This window comes from Panthera leo, chromosome B2, assembly GCF_018350215.1.
Source record: "Panthera leo isolate Ple1 chromosome B2, P.leo_Ple1_pat1.1, whole genome shotgun sequence".
Lineage (NCBI taxonomy): Eukaryota > Metazoa > Chordata > Mammalia > Carnivora > Felidae > Panthera > Panthera leo.
In genome coordinates, this window is record NC_056683.1 from 11,413,893 (window position 1) to 11,437,855 (window position 23,963).

The following is a 23,963-nucleotide window of genomic DNA, read 5'->3' on the forward strand; positions in this document are numbered from 1 at the left end:
ATAGGTCTCACTCCCCCTGCTCCAATGTGAGTTACCCACCCATTGAAGAGAGCAGACGCTCCGTGAGCCTGGTGACCACGTCTTTTGGCTTACTGCCATAAATGCAGTGCTTAGTAGCACAGTTCGGGGCATGCAGTCGATTCCTGGGTGAAGTTGTCTCATAACAACCCGCACGTGTATCTCTACTGCTTGTTTCGGTATTCCAACTGGGCAGGGACTAGATCAGATGAACGAATATACGAACATGGAAAATAGACGACTCCAGGTAGGATATGATAGCTGTCTTTACTCTGTTCCTGGGCTGCCTGGAAAGGATAAGAGTGAAGCTGACTCCAGAAGGCAAGTGGCAGAGAAGCAAATTTGGCTCAGAGTCAGGCAGGGTGACTGCAGGGGGTGAGAGATGGACTGGACCGGCTGTGGAAGGGGTGAGTTTCCCGTGGCAGTACTGGCGGGGGCCGCTCACCTGCTCACCCGGGAGGTGGCTGCATGCTCTCTGTCCAAGGTCAGGTTCCCCGCTGGATGCCTATTAACCCGCAGGCGCTCTGGTTCCTGCCGCAGGTTGCAGGGCGCCTCCATGTGGAAGTCATGCGAATTACAGGGGCCGTCCCGGAGCGCGTGGTGGAGGACGACTCTTCTGAGAACTCCAGCGAAGGTGGAAGCCTCGAGGTCACGGACATCAGCGGGGAGACTGTTCACCGAGTCAAGAAGCTGACTTGCCGGGTGAGGGAACGATGAGATGGATGGGTGCAGAGGAATGACCTTGTTCATGCCAAACAGTTCTGTTTTTCATAGAGCAGAGTAAACGTTAACCTTCCTAACAGTAAATACAACGATGGGCAGTACTTTCTCCAGAAGTATAGCACCCTTTCTGGTGACGCTTGATGAGATTTGAAAAGTCCATGTGTATTGGGGGCACCTGGGTGGCTCGGTCCGTTAAGCATCCGACTCTGGATTTCGGCTTAGGTCATGATCTCACGGTTGGTGGGATTGAGCCCCATGTTGGGCTCTACGCTGACAGCTCGGAGCCTGCTTAGGTTTCTCTCTCTCCCTCCCTGCCCCTCCCCCTCTCCCTCAAAATAAATAAATAAACTTAAGAACATTAAAAAATAAAAGTCCATGTGTATCTGGCATGCGGGGGGGTATGTATTGTTCAGTGAATCCTGCTTTTCCAATAAAGGTTGCATCAAAAACTCAGTCACTAGGAAAATGTTGGAGGTGTGTGCCTTTGCCAGGTTTACACACGGTAGTTGTGGTACTCTGGTACGGATTTGTTGTAGGCGGAACCCTTGATGAAAGGATGCCAGATATTTTCAGATACCGAATGGATAACTGATTTATGTAGCTCTTCAATTTGAAGAGCTCTTACATTTGAAGCAATGCACAGTTTAATGTTTCTTTATGGGAGTTATATTGCCTTTTTTTTTTTTTTTTTTTATATCTCTTCAGGTAAAAATTAAAGAAGCAACCGGGCTGCCCTTAAGCCTCTCAAATTTTGTCTTCTGTCAATACACATTCTGGGACCAGTGTGAATCCACAGTGGCTGCCCCAGTGGTGGACCCCGAGGTGCCTTCCCCCCAGTCCAGGGACGCCCAGTACACTGTGACGTTCTCTCACTGTAAGGTATGGGCACCATGAGGAAACGAGCTACACGGGAGGCAATGGACCTGGGTGCAGTTCAATATGTAGAAGTTTCCCTGTAAGAATGTTTAGTAAATGTAATATGTGTCTTGGACTTTTTAACCTCAAAATGTATTTCGGTACAAATTCCAATAATTTAAAAGTATTTAAAATAAAATCTGAAAGGCCTCTACCTGAAATCTTACACCCTATGCCCTACAACTTTTATATGTGTGTGGTCAACACATGTTCACACAAAAACGGGCATAGATACACTCTTACCATCATGCACGCATAACTTCTTTAAAAAGTTTTTTACAAAAACTGTGGTCATATTATACATGTTGCAGAATTGCACCTTTTAATTTAATTTTGTTTTGTTTTATTTTATTTATTTTTTAAGTAGGCTTTACACCCAGCATGGAGCCCAGTGCAGGGCTTGAATTCACAACCCAGAGATCAAGACCTGAGCTGAGATTAAGAGTCAGACGCTTAACTAACTGAGCCACCTAGATGCCTCCCACTTCATTATTTTAATTTATGTGAACTTCTCAACATGCAAGTTGCTGTAGATATTTTTAATTCTTTTGAGTATGGAATAGCCTTTTGTTTTTGTTTTTGGTTTTTTAATGGCATAGTGTTTTAAGCATAGCATTTCCAATGTGGCATATGAGTTTTTAAAGAAAATGTAAATGGACAAGGTGAATTTTTGGTGACTGTTGGCTATTCCCATCTTGTGACCATCACCTACCCTTCCTGGCTTTCACATCAGACTGCCAACAGGTTGTTTTTGACAGACAGACTCTCTTCTGTGTAATTCTGTTTTTCCTTGCACAATCCTTAACAAATACTCCAAACCCCTTCCTTTGGAAATTGTGAATTTTCTTTCTGGTTCTATACCTATCAAATTTCACATAAGTAAAGATTGTCAGGTCTTTCTTTTTCTGAAAATAAATGGCCCACTTTTTTTTCCACCTGTATTCACACAAGTCTGTTTCTGAAAACCCATATTAATTTTTTTTTTTTTTTGTTATTTGTGTCTGAATACTCTTAAATATTCCCCATCTTTCTTTGGATCCACAAAGCTATTCATGTAGGAGGATGAAACCTGAATTTTAAGTACATTCTGGTTAACAACTGGTTTGAGAAACACTAGTCTCAGGGACCTTGGATTCACTGTGTGACCTTGGGTTTTTTTCATAAATAAAATGTGTAGGTTGGGGTGCCTAAGTGGCTCAGTTGGTTGAGCATCTGACTCTTTATTTCAGCCCAGGTGATGATCCTAGGGTCATGGGATTGAGCTGCAAGTTGGGTTCCACACTGAGCATGGATCCTGCTTGGGATTCTTGCTGTCTCTCTCTCTCTCCTTCTGCCCCTCCCTCACTCACGCGCACATGTATTCTCTCTCTCTCTCTCTCTCTCTCTTAAAAAAAGAAAAAGAAAGAAAGGAAACCTATGTTTGAAAAAAAAAATAAAATGTGTAGATTGTACTAATTGATCGTTAGTTTGTTTTCCTTGTAAAATTCTGGTTCTGTCTCCAAATAAACTAGATAAGAAGGTAAGTAGTAGAACATTAAGTCAGTATAGCACAGGTCTTTCTAGAAAGTAGAGCCACAGGGTTGTCTTCACCTGAGATTTCACTGAGTTGTTGCTGGAAAGAAGCATGGCTTGGTCCCTTGCCTGCCACAGCATTCAGGGTGATCTACCTCTCAGCCCACTCGGCATTCATGCCCTCACGCTCCTCTGTCTGCATTTTATGATGAGGAATCAGAGCAGGAGAGTTTGAGAGCAAGAGCACAGAACCATGAAAATAATCATACGAAATTTAATTCTGTTCTTAGTCTCCCACGCCATCGCAAGAAGCAATCAGATGTTCTTTTTTTATGATGTGCTGATTAGTCCAAGGCGGCAGGAGGTCAAGTGGTCCTTCAGAACCCAGAATGAACCCGGTGTAAGGAAGCAAGGATTCACTTCTGCATCTCACAAGCTCTATGACATGGGACAGGTTGCTTTCTTCAGTGTCCGCATTGCCTAAAGAAAGAAATTGCATTAAATCACCTCTTCCTGCCCCTTCCAGAACTAATGTTCTGGTTCTTGAAAACCGCACAGGTGGTTTTAAGGTTGGGATCAGACTAACAACCTCCAAAGTGAATCTCTATGAGGCTAAAAGGCAAAATGGAAATTTCACCCAATTGCTTTATGCGTGATCCTTGTCACTCTTTCCTTGCTTCCGCTTATCCCAGGACTACGTGGTGACCGTGACAGAAGAGCTCCTGGAGTTCCTGTCAGATGGAGCCCTGGCCATTGAGGTGTGGGGCCACCGCTGCGCTGGGAACGGCAGCTCCATCTGGGAAGTCGACTCTCTTCATGCGAAGACAAGAACGTTGCATGACAGGTTTGTACTTGGCTGAGCTGGGTGCAGGGTCAAGGCTGGCACTAACACGGAGGCTAAGAGCAGGGGTCCCCAGGCCTGTGTCCTCCTTTGTGAAATGGGAACGATAAAAGGGACTAGCAGTCATTGAAGACATTCAATGTGGGGAAAGGCAAATCCTTTTGAGAAACAGGACTAAAACAGCTGTGTTCCTACCTGGGGAAATAAAACCAGCCTTGGGGGCGCCTGGGTGGCACAGCTGGTTAAGCATCCGAATCCTGATTTCAGCTCAAGTCATGATCTCACGGTTCATGAGTTCGAGCCCCGCGTCAGGAGCCTGCTTGGGATTCTGTCTCTATGCCCCTCCCCTGCTCATGCTCTCTCTCTTTCTCAAAATAAATAAATAAAACTAAAAAGAAAAAAAAAATCTATATGACATACATAGCACAGTGCCCAGCCTATAGAAAGTGCTCAGTGGATGGTGACTCTTTTCCTGTTATTCATAACGTCCCTGGGCAGTGACACCGTTGTTCATGGGAATGTGATTTTGCAGGTGGAATGAGGTAACTCGAAGAGTAGAAATGTGGATTTCCATATTGGAATTGAACGAGCTAGGGGAATACGCTGCAGTGGAACTCCACCAGGCCAAAGATGTCAACACAGGGGGCATCTTTCAACTCAGACAGGTACCCGGCTTGTTTTTGTCTGTTTCGTGTGTCCTTTTTCGTCCCACTCGTAACACACCGTTTCTGGGAGTTTTCTAATTATCTGCCTCTGTGTTCCCCGTTCCTCTTCCCTCCATCCCTCACCGTTCCCATCCCTGGTGCTCACTGCTGCATCGCACTCCTCCCATCCCACCCCCGACCTCTGCAGGGTCATTCCCGGAGGGTACAAGTCACCGTGAAGCCGGTGCAGCATTCAGGGACACTGCCGCTCATGGTGGAAGCCATCTTGTCTGTGTCCATTGGCTGTGTCACTGCCCGGTCCACCAAGCTGCAGAGAGGGCTGGACAGTTACCAGGTAAGACAAGCCGAGCTGAAGCGGTATTTAACGAAGATTGGTTCATGAAGAACTAAGGCAGTCGGTGATGGAGACCTTTGAGGAATGTGACAGAACTCCTTGCCTTGACCTTATGTCTGCACCCTTCCCCTCACATTTGCATCCTTTTTACTAGACTTAAAATACTATATTGGTTTTGTGTTGATTAATAATAATTTTATTTATAAGCACACGTATGAATGCTATCTTACTCATTTACTTTAGGTGGATTTTATATCTGGCCCCAGTTATGTTATGTCGGGTATTTGGCATGGCTGCCTGGCCTGATCCACTTTTGTTACTATAAAATCGCCCCATGCACAGGCATAATTAAACAGTTCTTTGAAAGCCTTCTTTTTTTTTCTTTATTTAAATTAAAAGTTGTCTTCACAGTCGTTTTTGTCCATTAAATCCCCCCTTACTAAATCTTCTGTTCTCTTTTTTAAAAATTAAAAGATAGGAGGGCCCCTGGCTGGCTTTGTTGGGGGAGCATGCAACTCTTGATCTTTGGATCATGAGTTCGAGCCCCACCTTGGGTATAGAGATTACTTCTAAAAATAAATTTAAGGGGCGCCTGGGTGGCTCAGTCAGTTAAGCCTCTGACTTTGGCTCAGGTTACGATCTCACAGTTCATGAGTTTGAGCCCCACATCGGGCCCTGTGCTGACAGCTCAGGGCCTGGAACCTGTTTTGGATTCTGTGTCTCCCTCTGTCTCTGCTCCTCCCCGGCTTGTACTCTGTCTCTCTCTCTCTCTCAAAAATAAACAAACATAAAAAAAAGATTTAAAAAATAAATTTAAAAATAAATATTTATAAAAAGTAAAAGATGTGAACATCTAAGAATTGGTCTCCTTACTACCAATCACAGCTCTCATCACTCCTTGAGAACAAACTTTCAGATCAGGAAATTGCCCCCAGTGGCCTGAGAGAAGGCCTGTGCTTCACTCAGTCCGCAGTTTACAGGCGGGTATGAATTAGGAACTGGAAGAAGCCACCCGTGCAACTCTGGCTTCCTGTGAGCCACATGTGACTGGGAACACTCCCTGTTGTAACAGAAGAAAACGTTTCTCTGTGGGGTCTGGGCAGAAGCCGCCCATCTGGAGAATGATCCGCCTTTCATCTCAGCTTCCTTCAGCTCCCTGGCTGGCATTCAGGCGGAGACTTCTCTGAAAGCTCAAAGGAACATTGGCCGGGGGCCTGGGTGGTTCAGTCGGTTAAGCGTCTGACTCTTGATTTCGGCTCAGGTGATGATCTTACTGTTTGTGAGTTTGAGCCCCATGTCGGATTCTGCACTGACAGTTCAGAGCCTGCTTCAGATCCTCTGGCCCCCTCTCTCTGCCCCTTCCCCACTCACTCTCTGTCTCTCCCTCTCTCAAAAATAAATAAACATTAAAAAACCTCTTTATAGGGGCGCCTGGGTGGCTCAGTCGGTTAAGCGTCCGACTTCGGCTCAGGTCATGATCTCGCGGTCCGTGAGTTCGAGCCCCGCATCGGGCTCTGTGCTGACAGCTCAGAGCCTGGAGCCTGCTTCGGATTCTTTGTCTCCCTCTCTCTCTGACCCTCCCCCGTTCATGCTCTGTCTCTCTCTGTCTCAAAAATAAATAAACATTAAAAACAATTAAAAAAAAAAAAACTCTTTATAAAAACATAAAATAGAAAAGGAACATTGGTTTGGACGACTAGGCCTTAAGGAAGGCAAAGCTTTGTCAGACATCGCCTTCCCTTTCCCAAACCAAAATTGCCCCTGATTGTCAGAGCCAGGGAGACTATGGAAGAAGGCATAAGGACAGTCTGCTGTTTGAGGGGAGGCTTCTCCCCCAGACTTTTCCTCATGTGTGGTGTAGGAAACTGGGTGTAGATTCTTGTCCCAGCTCAGTCCCTCCCTCAGGCCATCAAATTTGGGGGTGGCTACAGGGTGTGGTAGAAAGGTCACTGGCCTGGAGTGGGGGGATGTGGATTCTTAAGTCTAGCTTGGCCTTCTTGGTCACCTTGTTGAAGTAACACAAACTTCTAGTTCCTTTTTTGTCTTCTCCAGAAATATGAAGTAGGCCTAATAATTCCCTGGGATCCCCGTCTGTCGTAAAGGCTTAGTAGTAAAGGCTTAATAAATCTCTGATCTTAGATAAAACATTGAATCTGTGTCCTAAATCATGACCTATAAAATAGGGGGTCATCAGTTGACTGAAGGTTCCTATTTGAGAAACCTCGTAAGCATTGATTATTTGCACTTTTAATATATCTCTAGTGGGGCTCCTGGGTGGCTCAGTCGGTTGAGCATCTGACTTCCCCTCAGGTCATGATCTCACAGTTTGTGAGTTCAAGTCCCACATCAGGCCCTGAGCTGACAGGGCGGAGCCTGCTTGGGATTCTCTCTCCCTCCTTCCCTCTCTCCTCCCCCCCCCCCCCACACTTTCTCTCTCAAAATAAATAAATAAACTTTTTAAAAAATGATAAATTCAAGCTACATGTACTTTATTCATTAATGTGAAGAAGTAAGTCAAGAAAAATTACTTCGGGGGTGTCTGGCTGGCTCAGTCAGTAGAGCACATGACTCTTAATCTCGGAGTTGTGGGTTTGAGCCCCATATTGGGTGTAGAGATTACTTAAAAAATAAAATCTTTTAAAAAAAAGTAAAAAGATGGGGCTCCTGGGTGGCTCAGTTGGTTAAGCATCCGACTTCGGCTCAGGTCACGATCTCGCGGTTTATGAGTTCAAGCCCCACATCAGGCTCTGTGCTGACAGCTCAGAGCCTGGAGCCTGTTTCAGATTCTGTGTCTTCCTCTCTTTCTGACCCTCCCCCGTTCATGCTCTGTCTCTCTCTGTCTCAAAAATAAATAAATGTTAAAAAAAAAAAAGTAAAAAGAAAAATTACTTCAGTATTAGGCATGCATTTAATAAGTTAGTTATTCAAATGATAATGATGGGTACCAAACTAAAACAAGAGTGGATTTTTCAGTCTTTGCAGAGAATATGTTTAACTATATTTTTAAAGCATTTTCTTACAAATGTTCATTTATTTTTGAGAGAGAGAGTGTTAAGCAGAGGAGGGGTAGAGAAAGAGGGGGACAGACGACCAGAAGCAGACTCTTGCTGACAGCAGCGAGCCCCATGTGAGGCTTGAACTCATGAAGAGCTCACAAACCGTGAGATCATGACCTGAGCTGAAGTGGGATGCTTAAATGACTGAGCCACCCAGGTGCCCCTAAAGCACTTTTTAAAATCAGCATATTTGGAAGTATACTTAGATATGAGAATAATGTAATTATATTTTTAAAGCTCTTGAACAAAAACACTTTGTCTTTTTAAGACTAGACCACTTCACTGCCTGTTCGAATATTAACCCTCCAATAGCCATAGAAAAACCAAAGAAGATTGTTACATGGCCCAGCATTCACTTTCAGTAGAATCTGCCTCCATGTAGGCTATTCTCTACAAATGGAAGTTTCTTTATTCTTGCGTCTAAGGAAAACTGTCTCAACTAAGTCCTAATTTATTTTCAACATGGTGATTTTGTTTTGCCCAATGTTTTTGCCAAAATTGTTTATGAAGTTACTGTAAACTATTGCCATGGGTTTAGGACAGTTCTGAATTTTAGGACAGTTCCAATTTTTCTGATTGGTGTGATGCTAATATATCCAGTAGTGGATGACAATGGATCCATATATTCAATATGGCGGACTGTGCTCTTGTTGCAGTAGTACAATGCAGAACTTTGTATGTGAATGGCCTTTAGGCTCCCAGTGGGCTTTCCCCTGTCATGATTTCCTTAGTGCATGTGGTGTGGTGCAGGGAAAAGGGCACTGAGTGGGGAAATTAGCAGCTTGGCTCCCAGTCCTGACTCTGCCACTATTTGGCAGATTTAACCTTGGGTTAAATCATTTCATCCCTCAGGACCCTGACTGCCTCATGGTTAAACTATGAGGTGAAGGAATAGTCTAGTTTTGCCATTTTGTCTTTCTAAGCCTGGTCCAGATCTCAAGTAGCCCACCCCGCGATGTATATCCACCATTCACGTAACAGTAGAGTAAGGCCTGGCTCAATGATGTTGGTTCTTATTCCCATGAGAGAGTTCTTGTTTTTTAAATGACTGTTTTCTTTATTAAAAGCAAACCAAACCAAACTCAAGTTCGTCATTGTAGATGAGTGAATTAAATCCACTAAACCTTTCTTGCAATTCATGTAAATGTTTTATTATGCTGGTGTTCTATGTGTTGTCCATTGTAATGCGTGTGCTACGCTTAAAGAATTATTTGTATGCTGTTTGAGAAACAAAATGCATGTCCTTTGTGTTTATTTTTTTCCTACCAGAGAGATGATGAGGATGGTGATGATATGGATAGTTATCAGGTATTACTGCTGCTGTCGATCTGTGGCATGGGGCACAGCTACTGCTAATTGCCGGCATCCGCCAAGCAGAGGGCAGGGAGGAGGAAGGAGGACCATCGAGCAAGACTATGGCAGTGTTTCACTCGCTTTGGATTTGCTTTAAGCATAATCAGGGATACAATACTCTCTCTATAGATTTCTCTGTCCGTTCAAAATGTATGACCAGAATACCGCATTGCCGCTATGCCATCTTGAATGAGCCTGTAAAGACTTTCTACGCAAGCCCATCATTGCTGTATTAAATTAATGACTTTACAACTTGTACAATTATGCATTCATAATCTTTGAGTAGAGTCTTGTCTTTTCTCCTCACCTCCAAGAGAGTAGTATTGTTCTAATACGCCATTTTAGTTTAAAAGTCTCTTGCCAGATAGGAAATTGCAAAACATTTTCTGCACGTAGTTTAGTTTTATTTTGCCAGTTTTCCTCTTGCGTTAGGACCAAGCTTAATTATCCATAACTTAGAGAATTTAAATCTCAGCTTTTTCTTCTGGAAGTTTAGCGGGGGAGGACTGTACCTCTGAACTTGTACCCAGTCAGCAGTGGCTGGTCTGCTGTCGTGGAACATGGCATGATAGTAACAGGCCAGGCAGCAAGTCAAGAATGAGGTTTTCTGGGTTTGGTCCCCAGTCTTTGTGGTGATTCTCCGTAGTTTCCCGGTGAGCCTTCCTGTATGTAAACTGTGGGTACATTGCAGGTAAAGCCTCAGAGGTCCTCTGTGTCTGCTCTTACTGTCGTGTCTTAAAGGTTAGACTGGAATTAAGCAAGTCAGAGAGCATTTTGAGTCGAATTGGTGGATTTCTTGCCCTCAGAACTCTACTAAGAAAGAAAACAAACAAACAAAAACAGACTTTGCGAGGAAATACCAGTATCCCCTTGGACCTCGGCGACGCTGTTAACTAACGTGCTGCTGCTGTCTGTGTGCTTCCTGCCACGTTGTTCACGGGGAAGTCCAACAGCTGCTTCTGGGAGTCCTTAAAGCATGGCTGATGCATGTTGGGTGTTTGCATGGGAGACTTTTGGTTAGCCTTATGGTAGTGGTCAGAGGTGAAATGTTGGCAGCAAGTTTGAAAGGTTCTCTGCTCATCCCTTCTTTGCATTTCAGAAACTATATGTCATGAGGCCATTGAACTATGAACTATGAGGATGTCTGGTTTTTTTGCATTTCCATTTGCTGTTACATGGTTTGGGCTCTGTTCATGGTGTCTCTGCTTGGAATCACACATCTTTCAAACAAGTAGCTCCAATTTAAACACACACGTAGACACACACACACATACACACACACACACCATAGAAGAATCATCCCAACAGCTGGCGTAGCTTGAGCTTCTCTTGCTTTTAAGTATAATTATCCTTTCGGAAATCCAGGGGCTCTGATTTCTGAGTTAACGGGTTCCTCGATCAGCATGCTGTGTTTCTGAGACCCCCCCTTTGCTTTCTTGCATATTAATCACACAGCAATGTTCAATGGCCTTTCCTAATGAAAACTTTCCTGATCGATGTAAACATCTTTGTTAAAAAAAAGAAATAGCCATCTGTGCACTCTACAGGAAGATGTTTTCCCTCCCTGATGTCAGGAAGAAGACTTAAACTCTGTGAGGGAAAGGTGGTCCGACGCACTCATCAAACGACGAGAATACTTGGATGAACAGATTAAAAAAGTCAGCAATAAAAAAGGTATGTGAGATTAAACTCTTTCCCGGGACTGGCTTTTTCACATCGAGACAGTGACAACAGGTTGTTTTCTCCTCTCAGCTGGACAGTGATATCGTAGTTTTTTTACCTTGTGACAATTATAGATGTTAGCGAATCATTTTGTATGGTATTGAATTTGAAAGTCATAAGCATTCACAAAACTCTAAGTGAACTGTGACACTAAATCTTAAACTCAAATTTTGTTTCGGGTCGCCTGGCAGGCTCAGTTGGTGGACTGTGTGACTCTTGATCTCAGGGTTTTGAGTTTGAGCCCCTCACTGGGTATAGAGATTACCAAATAAAATAATAATTGAGAAAAATAAACTCAAATTTTGTTTTGATGAATGCAAATGCGGTCAGCACCGATATCTCATTATGAGGTGTTCTGGGCTCAGACCCCGGGACTGATGGCAGCTAGAGGGTCACGTCTGAAACCACAGCCCTTGGCAGGTCAGCGCCCAGCTCCTCTTGGGTGGCAGCCGTGTGCTCAGCTGGTGCAGGTTGGCTTAAGCTGGTCCACCCAATGCTACCAGCTCCAGGGATTGTTTGCTTATACTGGCAACAGCCACTCGGACTCTAGCATAGAAGTATGTTCTTAAAACCCTTAGTCTCTCATCCTGACTTTATGATCCGTTCATTGTGGTTGGTTCTGTACCAAAGGACACATTATGAATGTTTATCCATTTCAGGTAGAGGTTAGCAAAAGCTCCCCCTCAATAAAAAATCTTGGCTAAACATTCTTTTTATTTTTAATACTTATTTATTCATTCATTCATTCATTCATTTTTAATTTTTTTCGTGTTTTTTATTTATTTTTGAGAGACAGAGCATGAGCAGGGGAGGGGCAGAGAGAGAGAGGGAGACACAGAATCCGAAGCAGGCTCCAAGCTCTAAGCCCTCAGCACAGAGCCTGATGTTTGGCTCAAACCCACTAACTGTGAGATCATGACCTGAGCCAAAGTCTGACGTGTAAACAACTGAGCCACCCAGGTGCCCCTATTTTTGAGAGAGAGAGACAGAGACAGAGAGACAGAGAGAGAGAGACAGAATGAGAGTGGGGGAGGGACAGAGGGAGAGGGAGACACAGAAACCAAAGCAGAAGGCTCCAGGCTCCGAGCTGTCAGCACAGAGCCCGACGTGGGGCTCAAACACCCAAACCGTGAGATCATGACCTGAGCCAAAGTAGAATGCTTAACTGACTGAGCCGCCCAGGCGCCCCTTGGCTCAACATTCTTGGCATCAGTTTGTGTACGAGCTCAGCCTGCTAATGTCAGCTCACTTTGACTACACCTTTGTAGCTGCAGAGTTGAATTATGAATTCAAGGACTTCAAAATATATTAAATAAAATCTCTTTCCTAACAAGCGTGAAGGACAATGAAGTTAGTCGTAGAGAGTGCATATGTTGGGGGTTTCAGTCATCTGTAAAGTAGTGTATAGTTTTATGAGAAGGTGTCACACCCATCATTTCATTGGCTCCTTCCAAGAAGCGTGTGAAGTAGACATAACTTGTATTATCCCTTTTTGACTCATTAGGAAGCCCAGACTCTTCTGTGAACAACTTCCCCCAACTACAGAACCAGGAAAAACAACCTGTATTCTCATCCCTGTCCCAAGGCTGTTTCTGCGTCCCTTCCTGATGGCCCATCAGGCGAGAGTCCTGGCCCCTGAGAGCTTGTCTGGGTGCTCAGGCTGGAGCTTCGAAGCCTCATGTCCTTTTTTGGAACATCATGGATGTTTAAGCCACTTGGGGAATGTTACCGAATGAAAACCTATTTATTTTAAATTTGGAAATTGTCGGGGTGCCTGGGTGGCTTGAGCGTCCAACTTTGGCTCAGGTCATGATCTCACGGTTTGTGAGTTCGAGCCCTGCATTGGGCTCTGGGCTGACAGTGCTGAGCCTGCTTGGGATTCTCTCTCTCCCTTTCTGCCCCTCCCCTGCTCCCACACATGCTCACTCTCTCTGTCTCTCAAAAGTAAACAAACATTTTTTAAAATAAAAATAAATTTGGAAATTGTCTTTCCCCCCCCCTCGGCACCCATCCCCTCATTTTGTCCTGCAGAGAAGACGGAGGACGACGTGGAGCGGGAGGCCCGGCTTGTGGAGCAGTGGGTGGGACTGACGGAGGAAAGAAACGCCGTGCTGGTGCCTGCACCAGGCAGCGGGGTCCCTGGGGCGCCCGCTCATTGGTAAGTGCTGTCCATTCCCCCCACGCAGGCCTGACATGATGGTGGCCGGCCGGCACCAGAGGCGTGCCAGTGCCTTTCCAGGGCTGTCACAGTAAATGCTGAGTGACGTGAGCTGCCCAGGGAGGGACCACCCATCTCTGGTGCTGCCTTCCCTTCTCTCCTCCCCCACTGCAGCCAACTTCCTCTGCCGGGAAGCCAGGGAGTGAGGATTAGCTGGCCTGCAACCAAATACCCCATGCTTAGTTTCTCCACATGAGCATTTTGGACACGGTTTCCTGATCTCCAGAAATTCTCTCAGTTGGACTTGAAAGAAGGGTGTTTCCAGGGTCTATTTGGAGAGGGGAGAAAATATATTTTCTTATTAGCCTTCAGTGCCTGCTCTGTTTGGTCCCTAACACACAGTAACCAGCTCTCGAGCACTAAATAACAGTGATCAGTCAATTGATCACTCCATCCCAATGCTCATGAGAAACAGCATGGTATCCTAGGCTCTGCAGTCCAGTAGATCTGAATTTAGTTTCCGGCTGCAGCTCTTTTAAGTGTTCAATTTCATTAACTTCTCTGAGGCTTTATTTCTAATCTATTAACGGACCTCCCTTTTTTTTTTTTTTTTTTTTTTTTTTTGGACTGTTGTAAGAATTAGAGTTAATATATTAAAAATACGTTGTCCATGGCGCCCATTTGTTAAATGGTAGCTCCTGCTGCTGCTTATTCTCATTCTCGTTCTTTTTACAAGAATATGTCCTAGGGGTTCCTGAGTGGCCTAGCTGGTTAAGTTTCCGACTTTGGCTCAGGTCATGATCTCACAGTTCGTGAGTTCAAACCCCGCATCAGGCTCTGTGCTGTCAGTACAGAGACCACTTCCGATCCTCTGTGCCCCCGAGTCGCTCTCTGCCCCTCCCCTACTCTCACTCTCTCTCAAAAATAAAAAAAAATAAACATTAAAAAAAAGGAATGTGTCCTAGGCATTTAGGAGAAATTGGATTGCTTTTGAACAGAGAATATACACGCCCAGATCGTGTCTTTAGGGTAGGCATAGAAACATCAGTGATGTTATTTGTGTCCATAATGACAGATAGAAGTATAATGGATTCGATGGTATTATGAGACCAGAAAATCCAAATTTGCTGGCACAAAATTTGTAACTTGATGTTTCTCCCCACACAGCCCCCTGCTGTACTGGAATCCTATAGGGCACACACACGGTCTGTCTGCTGGCCACGTGTTAACAGATGGACGCCTCATTCCCAGTCTTGTTCTGCTTCCTGAGGCCTTGTCTAGACAGTCCTTCTCCTTACCTCATTCACCTTCATTTGAGCCGTTTCCAAACTTCAGATCATCTCGACTGTACAGTGGGTCCTGACCCTGAGTATTCTGATTCTCAAGAGAAAAGATGGGCCCAGGACTTTTCATTTTAAGAGGCCCTCCCCACTAGGTGACTCGGATGCACCTGGGCCAGTTTTTGATAAAACGCTGACTGCTTTGGTCTTTTTTGTCTTTCATTGTCTTTTTAGCCTTTTTATATATAATTTTTTAAGTGTATTTATTTATTTTGAGAGGGACAGAGAAAGAGAGAGAGTGAGCAGGGGAGGGGCAGAGAGAGAGGGAGAGGGGGACAGAGGATCCGAAGCAGGCTCTACACTGACAGCAGAGAGCCCGATGCGGGACTCGAACTCATGAACGGCAAGATCATGACCTAAGCCAATGTTAGCTGCTTAACTGAATCAGCCAGGCGCCCCTCTTTTGGGCCTTTTATATGTCTCTCATTCTCGCCTCCTGTGAGTTTTTTCAATGTTGTCTTTATTGTTTATTTCCTCTGGGTTCTGATCCTGCCCCCTATCTCCATTGTTTTTTTCTTTCTCTCTTTCTTTCTTTTTTTTTTTAATGTTTATTTTTGAGAGAGAGAGTGCACGCTTGAGGGAGACGCAAATCCAAAGCAGGCTCTAGGCTCTGAGCCATCAGCACAGAGCCCGACACGGGGCTCGAACTCATGGACCATGAAATCATGACCTGAGCCAAAGTCAGACGCTTAACTGGCTGAGCTACCCAGGCGCCTTCCCCATCTCCATTCTTAACAGCATTCCTTCCCTTCTTTCCCATTACTAGAATTATTTCTAGAAAAGCTTCAAAGAATCTTTGTTTCACTGGTAGTTCTTTATGGAAGTCACATAATTCTCATGATTTGTGTTGACAGGGACGTCAAGAAATGTGAAAATATTTCATTCATAGAATCTGTATCTCCACAGCAGTTCTCCTCCTCTTCCGTGCCTCTGTGGTGTTTGATTATCTAACAAGATGTAAAACATGTATTTTGTTATGATTAAATTTTGTTGTTGAATTTAGGATCCCACCACCTGGAATGGAAACCCACATCCCGGTTCTCTTCCTTGATTTGAATGGTAAGTAACCACCAGTGCTTTAGGTATTCTTGTATTTGACTGAGGTTTGTAATCTGTTCAGACCCACCTGATTGGGATCCTTGAGTCACTTTTCTAATCACTCGTCTGTTGTGTCTAGGTGGCATTCTTAGTCCGACCAAATGCATGAAGTTTGACACACAGTATCACTGGTTATCCCACAGAGGAGTGCACAGTTTAAAAGAGAGTACCAAGAGGTTAAAAACTACACATGAAAATGTTAAAACTGGGGCACCAAGTGGTTCAGTCAGTTAAGTGTCTGACTCTTGGTGCAGCTCAGGTCTTGATCTCAGGGTCTCGAGTTCAAGCCCCATGTTGGGCTCTACATTGGGCTCCGCACTGGGCATGAACCCTACTTCAAAAACAAACAAACAAACAAACAAACAAAAAAACACACACACATTAAAACAGTTATGGTTTAGAGACATTAATGGACATAGGACATAGGAGTTACCTGAGAAGGTAATCACCTGCAGAGATTCTGAATTTTGAAACTTTGCAATGGCCTAGGAATCTGCATTTCTAACTAGTGCCATTTGCTTCCCACCCCCAATAGTATTGATATCAGAACATGATTACACTATAACCTTGCATTGAGGGTTGTTCCTTACTATGGCAATTAGACCAAACCTGTGTGAACCAAGAATGATGGTTCTTGTATTCAAGTATTCAAGTTCTTATATTCAAGTATTTTAGCAGTAAAATCCATCTTCAGAATGCAATCTTAAATGGAGCCCCTTTTGTAGAAGATAAAAGCAGAGTTGCCAAGTGGGGAGGTAGGTAGGCTCAGGTAGGCTCTTTGACACGGCCCCCAGAATCTTAGAACACAGCCTGGAAACCTCTTTTTTTGGAGGGAAGACCCAGGGAGGTTGGCTTTGGCTCTTCATATGAAGAGGTTTTTTGTTTTGTTTTATTTAGTTTTAAGTCTGGAAGTAAAATGAGTGCCTCAAAATGCGTGCCTCATGAAGTGTTGAGTTCTCTGTTCTTGGGGGGATAAGAGCAAAGGTTGGACGATCACTTACAGAAATCTGTGAAGGGTGAATCCCACATGGCGTAGGGCTCTGGAGGAAGGTGATCCTCGTAGTTCTCCCAAGTAGTCAGAACTTTGAATCTTTTTTTTTTTTTAAGTTTATTTATTTTGAGAGAGAGTGCAAGTGGGGAAGGGGCAGGGGGAGAGAGAGAGAGAGAGAGAGAGAGAGAGAGAGAGAGAGAGTCAGTCCCAAGCAGCCTCCACGCCACCAGCACAGAACCCAAAGCAGGGCTCGAACTCATGAACCACGAGATCATGACCTGAACCAGAACCAAGAGTCGAACACTTAACCAACTGAGCCAGCCAGGCACCCCACAGAATTTTGATTCTAAATTGCTAATTTAGCTGTTCCAGTCTCTAATCGTGTGTCAGGTATGTAAGTAGGACACAAGCCTAACCCCAGGTTACACAAGGAATTGACATCAGAAAGCAAAGTTTCAGGTGTGTGTTTGTAGGGAAAATATTTGCTCCTAGGACTGCCTATGGGATATATTTGCCCATTTTATCAGAGACTCACAGGGTCCCTTTTTAGCTCTCCTAGTTGTCCCTGCAAAGTCCCTGCAAAGGACTGTCCCTAGGAGTCCCTGTCTCCTAGTTATCCCTGCAAAGGATACAAGCTATTGTGAGTTTTGGAGTCTCTGTTTCAACTGTGGGGTAAGAAAGGAAAGAAATGAAAATGTGTTACTTGCAAACTTCATCAGTGGGAAACACATTTTAAAAATGTTGGCTCCTGCTTAAAAAATGACTTTTCCTTCCACTTCTGTTTCTGTGCCCTGGATTTGGTCAGCGGATGACCTCAGTGCCAACGAGCAGCTCGTGGGCCCCCACGCGTCCGGTGTGAACTCCATCCTGCCCAAGGAGCACGGCAGCCAGTTTTTCTACCTGCCCATCATAAAGCACAGCGACGAGGAGGTAATTGAGCCCTAAGGCTCTGTTCGTGGGCTTGCGGTTAGTGCACAGCCCAAGGGCCTCTCTTCGCACGAAGCTGCCGTGGTCTGCACTGGGGGAGAGGAGTGGGCAACTTGGAAAAGCAGAATGTGTGTTGTCGCTCAGAAGAGGGGAGGAGGAAAGTGTATGACTCGGTGGGGCTCGTTTATTTCCGTGCATGGTGTACATGTGCACCCCTGAGCCGTGTCTCTTTCCGCCTCCCCCTTCTCCCGTCCTTAGGTTTCAGCCACAGCCTCTTGGGACTCCTCAGTGCACGATTCCGTTCACCTGAATAGGGTCACGCCGCAGAATGAAAGGATTTACCTCATAGTGAAAACCACGGTGCAGCTCAGCCACCCAGCTGCTATGGAGTTAGTATTACGAAAACGGATTGCGGCCAATATTTACAACAAACAGGTAGTAATGGGGCCTGATTCTGCCGTTGCCTTCATGAGCTTGAAGTCCCTTCCTCCTGTCACAGGGTAGGGTTTTGTGGTGAAGTGCAAGTGCTTCCCACACTAGCCAAGTTACAGCCTGATTCTCGTTGACCCAACATAATGGGGCATAAAGAGAGCAGAGGTAAATGTCACCCAACAGAGGGCTCTCTGCCTTGGCCGACTTGAAACGCATCATCCTAGGAGGCAGTAGGGCAGTGACATTTCACTGTTCGAAATAGGTTAAGTGACAAATCCCAGCAGGATAGTGACAAAACAGGATGAGAAGCGGGCTGTAAATAAATCCCTGCTGCGTCCCCAGGTCTCATCTCAGAGGTGCTACAGGCCAAACTGAGCCTCTCCAGCCTTCTTCTGCCTGTGAGAGGAGGACACATTGATTCAGCCCTGTCGAGACCAAAAGCAAGGCTGCCCATGGGGGAGAAGAGCAGCCCCCCAAATCCCTGGGTGGGCTGCAGATTCTGTTATCTGATCCCCAAATGACAGCTGGACACTGTTGTCCTTCAGAGTCAGAGACAAGGATTTTTTTGGTTTTATTTTTCTGGGTATTGTATGCGCATCAAAAATGTAGTCCTTGATAATGTTTCTGCAATCTGTAAAAGGCTGAATAACATATATAGTATTTCATATCACTTAATTCGGTTTTCTTTTCCTGGCAGAGTTTCACCCAGAGTTTGAAGAGGAGAATATCGTTGAAGAATATACTTTATTCCTGTGGTGTCACCTATGAATTAGTATCCAATATACCAAAGGTAAAATACATACTACTTTTTAGAAATATCAAAATACAAGTATTGGAGGGGTGCCTCAGTGGCTCAGTTGGTTAAGCATCTGACTCTTGATTTCAGTTGAGGTCTTGATCTCAGGGTTGTGAGTTCAAAGCCCCTCATTGGGCACCACATTGGACTCTGCATTGGGCAGGAAGCCTATTTTTAAAAAAAAGAAAGAAAGAAATACAGGTATTGGAGAATATGTTAATTCTTAGAACATCTAAATCACTTCCTCACCACAGTTTGGATAAAAAGATGACTCACACAAAAGCATTGTCATTGCCTTGTCCTTTCAGGCAACAGAGGAAATTGAGGACCGGGAAACACTGGCTCTCATGGCAGCAAGGAGTGAAAACGAGGGCACTTCCGATGGGGAGACCTACATTGAGAAGTACACGCGAGGCGTGCTGCAGGTGGAGAACATTCTGAGTCTTGAACGGCTCCGGCAGGCAAGTAACAGCAGTATCTGGACCAGAGGATGAGATCACCAGCCCTTTCCCCTCCACATGGACAAAGATGAATTTATTTACCAAACACCTTCCCTCTGAGTCTGTGAGAGAAGGAAGACTTGAGTAGCAGTCTCATTCGACAAAGTAGTTACTTTGAGGAGCGCCTGGGTGGCTCAGTTGGTAAAGTGTCCAGCTTTGGCTCAGGTCATGATCTCATGGTCTGTGGGTTCGAGCCCCACGTCAGGCTCTGTGCTGACAGCTCAGAGCCTGGAGCCTGCTTCAGATTCTGTGTCTCCCTCTTTCTCTGCCCTTCCCCTACTCACACTCTGCCTCTGTCTCTCAGAAATGAATAAACATATACACACAAACACACACACACACATACATACATACATACATACATACATACATACATACATGATGTAGTTACTTGGACAAAATAGTATTACCAAAAATTAAAATAATGTCTACATTTTATCAAACACCTTCTCTGGAAGTACTGTGCCTGAGTGATTTAAATACAGTCTTTCATTTAATCTGCAAGATCACCCTAGGAGGGAAATAAACACTGTCACAATCTCCTTTGGTAAGTGAGAAAATTGAGGCCATGGTAATAAGCTAACCTGCCACAGGCTACACAGCTAACAAGTGGTACAAAGTCAGTTGTAAACCTTGGAGGGCTTGACTCCTAAGTCCACAGGTTTAACCACGTGCTATTACCATCTCCCTAATTTTGGGGTCCAGGTTAACTTCTGCAACAACAACGGGACATTCAGGTGAATGTAGTCCAGGTAGTAGAACTCTAAGACAGGAATTGTCATCCATGGAGGCAATAGTTGAAGTTACTGGAAAATGCCTTGTGAGCAACAAAAGTACTAAGATTGGCATCTGGGGGCGCCTGGGTGGCTTGGTCGGTTAAGCGTCCGACTTCGGCTCAGGTCATGATCTCACGGTCCGTGAGTTCAAGCTCCGCGTCGGGCTCTGTGCTGACAGCTCAGAGCCTGGAGCCTGTTTCAGATTCTGTGTCTCCCTCTCTCTCTGACCCTCCCCTGTTCATGCTCTGTCTCTCTCTGTCTCAAAAGTAAATAAACGTTAAAAAAAAAAAAATTTAGGGGTGCCTGGGTGGCTCAGTCGGTTGGGCGTCCGACTTCGGCTCAGGTCACGATCTCGCGGTCCGTGAGTTCGAGCCCCGCGTCGGGCTCTGGGGTGATGGCTCAGAGCCTGGAGCCTGCTTCCAATTCTGTGTCTCCCTCTCTCTCTGTCCCTCCCCCGTTCATCCTCTGTCTCTGTCTCAAAAATAAATAAAACGTTAAAAAAATTTTTTTAAAAATAATTAAAAAAAAAAAAAAAAGATTGGCATCTGGCAGAAAACCCTTCCTTTAGTGGGAGACCCACCAAAATTGCTGCATGAATAAAGTACAAACAGCATAAAAGTTGACTGTGGTTTTGCAAATGACATCTATACTTAGGGGTACCTCTGCGTTTTCTCTGCCTACCTATGTAAAAAATCCACAACATAAATCAGTTCAGCAGTTTTCTTGGTTTTATTTATGAAAGGCGTTTTTGGTAGGTTAAGGAAAAAGAAATGAGTGGGGTACAATTAAGATCCCAGCCCTTGTAAATTTGGGAGGGAGTGTGGGGTCGAAACGATGCGTATTTCTGTATTTTCTAAACGTTCCACACTAAATGTATGTTATTTTTGTTATCAGAAGGAAAAAAAAAATAAATGCTATCGTGAAATTTTACAGGCGGTCACGGTCAAAGAAGCACTGTCCACGAAAGCTCGGCATCTCCGGAGGAGCCTAAGCACGCCAAATGTTCACAATGTAAGTGCACCCTGCTGAGGCTCTGCTGAGTCCTGGCCGTGTGTCAGGGTGTGGGGGCGGCGCGTAAGGGGTCTGGAGTCAGGCGGGAATAGGCCCTGTGGGCCTCCCACAGGAGGTGTGGGCATCCCGCAGCACCAAGCCTGTCCTCTCCTAGGGAACCACAGCAGAGAGCGCTGGTATGGTCACATGACTGAGCCTTTAGTGGGATCTTACGGATTTCTGGTCATAGAGTTATGTCCTTGAAAGAAGTTTCTTGAGACATAAATGCATGTAGTTGGTTTAAGGTTGGTAGAGTCAGCTAAAAATCCTGGCTGCTGCTCGTGAATCCGTTTCTATGCCCTGTTCAAGCTGCCCTGGTGGATTCTGCTGGGCTGCCCATCAGTGTGACAGGGCTCCAGGCACCTTCATGTAGACACTCCTCTAGTTCCTGGTCTCTCCCCTGACCACTGGATTCTGTTCCTCAACCGGTTCATCTGGAAAATCCAGTTGACAGAAACTGCTTCTAGTGCAGGGGAACACTGTCATGGGAAGAAAGGACAGACTAGGGCATGGACAGTTGCAAAGCAGTCTCTTTTCCAGAAGCAGCAGGGTGTAAGATCCTGCCAAGGAAAAGCACAGCATCCTTGCCTTCCTCCTCTCCAGAATTGCCTGAAAGTGATTGAAAACATGGCGAACATTGATAAAAGTTGTCATACGGCAGGCCACAATGCAGCCCCAGACAATCCCTATAATCATTTTTTTTTTTTAATGTTTATTTCTGAGACAGAGAGAGACAGAGCATGAGTGGGGGAGGGGCAGAGAGAGAAAGGGAAACACAGAATCGGAAACAGGCTCCAGGCTCTGAGCTGTCAGCACAGAGCCCGACGCAGGGCTTGAACTCACAAACCGTGAGATCATGACCTGAGCCAAAGTCGGTCGCTCAACCGACTGAGCCACCCAGGCACCCCCCATAATCGTTTTTGTACAGGTTACTTCTGACCACAGTGCAGTTATTAGAAACTGATAATGGGAGCCTCATACTACGTATGTTAAAAATCTACAACATAGGGGCGCCTGGGTGGCGCAGTCGGTTAAGCGTCCGACTTCAGCCAGGTCACGATCTCGCGGTCCGTGAGCTCGAGCCCCGCGTCAGGCTCTGGGCTGATGGCTCGGAGCCTGGAGCCTGTTTCCGATTCTGTGTCTCCCTCTCTCTCTGCCCCTCCCCCGTTCATGCTCTGTCTCTCTCTGTCCCAAAAATAAATTAAAAAAAAAAAAAAAAATCTACAACATAAATTAATTCAGCAGTTTTCTTGGTTTTATTTATGAAAAGCATTTTGGGTAGGTTAAGGAAAAAGAAATGAGTGGGGCACAATAAAGATTCCAGCTCTTATAAGTTTGGGAGGGAGGGTGGGGTCGAAATGATGTGTATTTCTGTATATTCTAAACGTGTAAATTGAAAAAAAAAAAGAAAAAAATGGTCTTTTAATTAAGTTTTAGGTATCAAAGAAGAGAGCGTAATGGAAATCAGGATGTATTTAGAACAAAATGATAATAAAAACGGGTACGTGTACCAGTACTTGTGGGATGTGGTTGGAAGTGGTAGTTAGACAGAAACTGGGCTCTGAATTCCCTGTTACTCCGCTTACAGAGCCGAATACTAGACAGTAGGGAAAATGAAAGAACAGTGAGCTACTATTAGGGATGTATGGCTCTTGTATTAAAAAGAAGAGTGAAAAACAACGAGGGAAACATCTGTGCTACAAGGTGTAGACAGACCACCTATGAAGTATTCTGTCCACCTCCAGCCCCCTAAAAAATGATCCTGCTCTAAGATTCTGAATCTACCTGCTAAATAGTTACAGGGGACAGAAGAGAATGTTAAATGACACAATGGGGACTCAGCAAGAGGGAAACTTTATGGGAACAAATGACCTAGAAAAGGGAAAACCCCTAAGAGACAAAATACATCCTCTGATTGCGATGTACAAATTGTTGTGATCCTGATTCAGAGTTCATTGAAAATGTTTATGAGACATTTGAACACTGGAAGATATCTGATACTATTTAGGAATCCCTTAATTTTTTTAAGATGTGATAATGGTATTATGTTTATGTTTGTTTTGTTTTTTTTAATCAAACTCATGACCCCAAGTCTTACCAAGAGTCACGTGCTCTTCTGACTGAGTCACCCAGGTGCCCCTGTGGTTATTGTTTTTTTAAAGGGAGGAGGAATTCTGTATTTTTTAGAGATTCACAGAGAAATATTTATGGATAGATAATTTTTAAATTAAACAAAATCAGAATAAAAAAATGTTAAGGTAATAATAAATGCTAGAGCAGAATCCTAATAAAGAAGGAAATAATAAAGATTAGAACATAGGTGTATGAAATAGAAAACTAACAATGGAATCAACAAAGCTGGAAAGCAGGCTTTTGAAAAGACTGGTCAAATGCACTGACTTCTACTTAAGTTTCATTGGGGAAGAAAAAATATTGGGATAATAATTCAAATATTATTGGAAATAAAAATGGACATATCACTACAAACAGAATGGAGATTTAGACAGCATTAAGAGCAAACCATGAATAACGTTATACCAGTAAATGTAAAAGCTTCAACAAAATGGAATTTTCCTACAAAAACCGCATCAAGAAGACAGAAAATCTCAATGCAGTTATCACCATAAATGAAGCCTAAATTCGTGGAGAGACAGACTGTGTTCATTGATGGAAGCACACAGTATCAAAAGAGTTGGCACATCTCCTTAAACTGATGTATAAATTTCCCACATAATCTCCTATAGGATTTCATAAGC

The 23,963-nt window shown here is 44.5% G+C and overlaps 1 protein-coding gene across 7 annotated transcripts in view; it reads left to right on the forward strand.

Annotated features, from left to right (window-relative positions):
• The window catches only part of KIF13A (kinesin family member 13A), a 212,544-nt gene that overhangs the window by 173,042 nt on the left and 15,539 nt on the right, over positions 1 to 23,963 (forward strand). For 4 of the 7 annotated variants that reach the window (XM_042937815.1, XM_042937819.1, XM_042937817.1 and 1 more), the window contains exons 21-34: positions 559 to 720; positions 1,447 to 1,620; positions 3,861 to 4,012; positions 4,542 to 4,674; positions 4,862 to 5,008; positions 9,334 to 9,372; positions 10,992 to 11,091; positions 13,171 to 13,297; positions 15,641 to 15,696; positions 17,532 to 17,656; positions 17,912 to 18,088; positions 18,783 to 18,875; positions 19,190 to 19,342; positions 21,091 to 21,168. In XM_042937815.1, coding sequence (XP_042793749.1) covers positions 559 to 720; positions 1,447 to 1,620; positions 3,861 to 4,012; positions 4,542 to 4,674; positions 4,862 to 5,008; positions 9,334 to 9,372; positions 10,992 to 11,091; positions 13,171 to 13,297; positions 15,641 to 15,696; positions 17,532 to 17,656; positions 17,912 to 18,088; positions 18,783 to 18,875; positions 19,190 to 19,342; positions 21,091 to 21,168 — 1,716 coding nt within the window. The remainder of the gene's footprint in view (positions 1 to 558; positions 721 to 1,446; positions 1,621 to 3,860; positions 4,013 to 4,541; positions 4,675 to 4,861; positions 5,009 to 9,333; positions 9,373 to 10,991; positions 11,092 to 13,170; positions 13,298 to 15,640; positions 15,697 to 17,531; positions 17,657 to 17,911; positions 18,089 to 18,782; positions 18,876 to 19,189; positions 19,343 to 21,090; positions 21,169 to 23,963) is intronic. The other 3 variants (XM_042937816.1, XM_042937818.1, XM_042937821.1) reach the window with 1 other exon arrangement.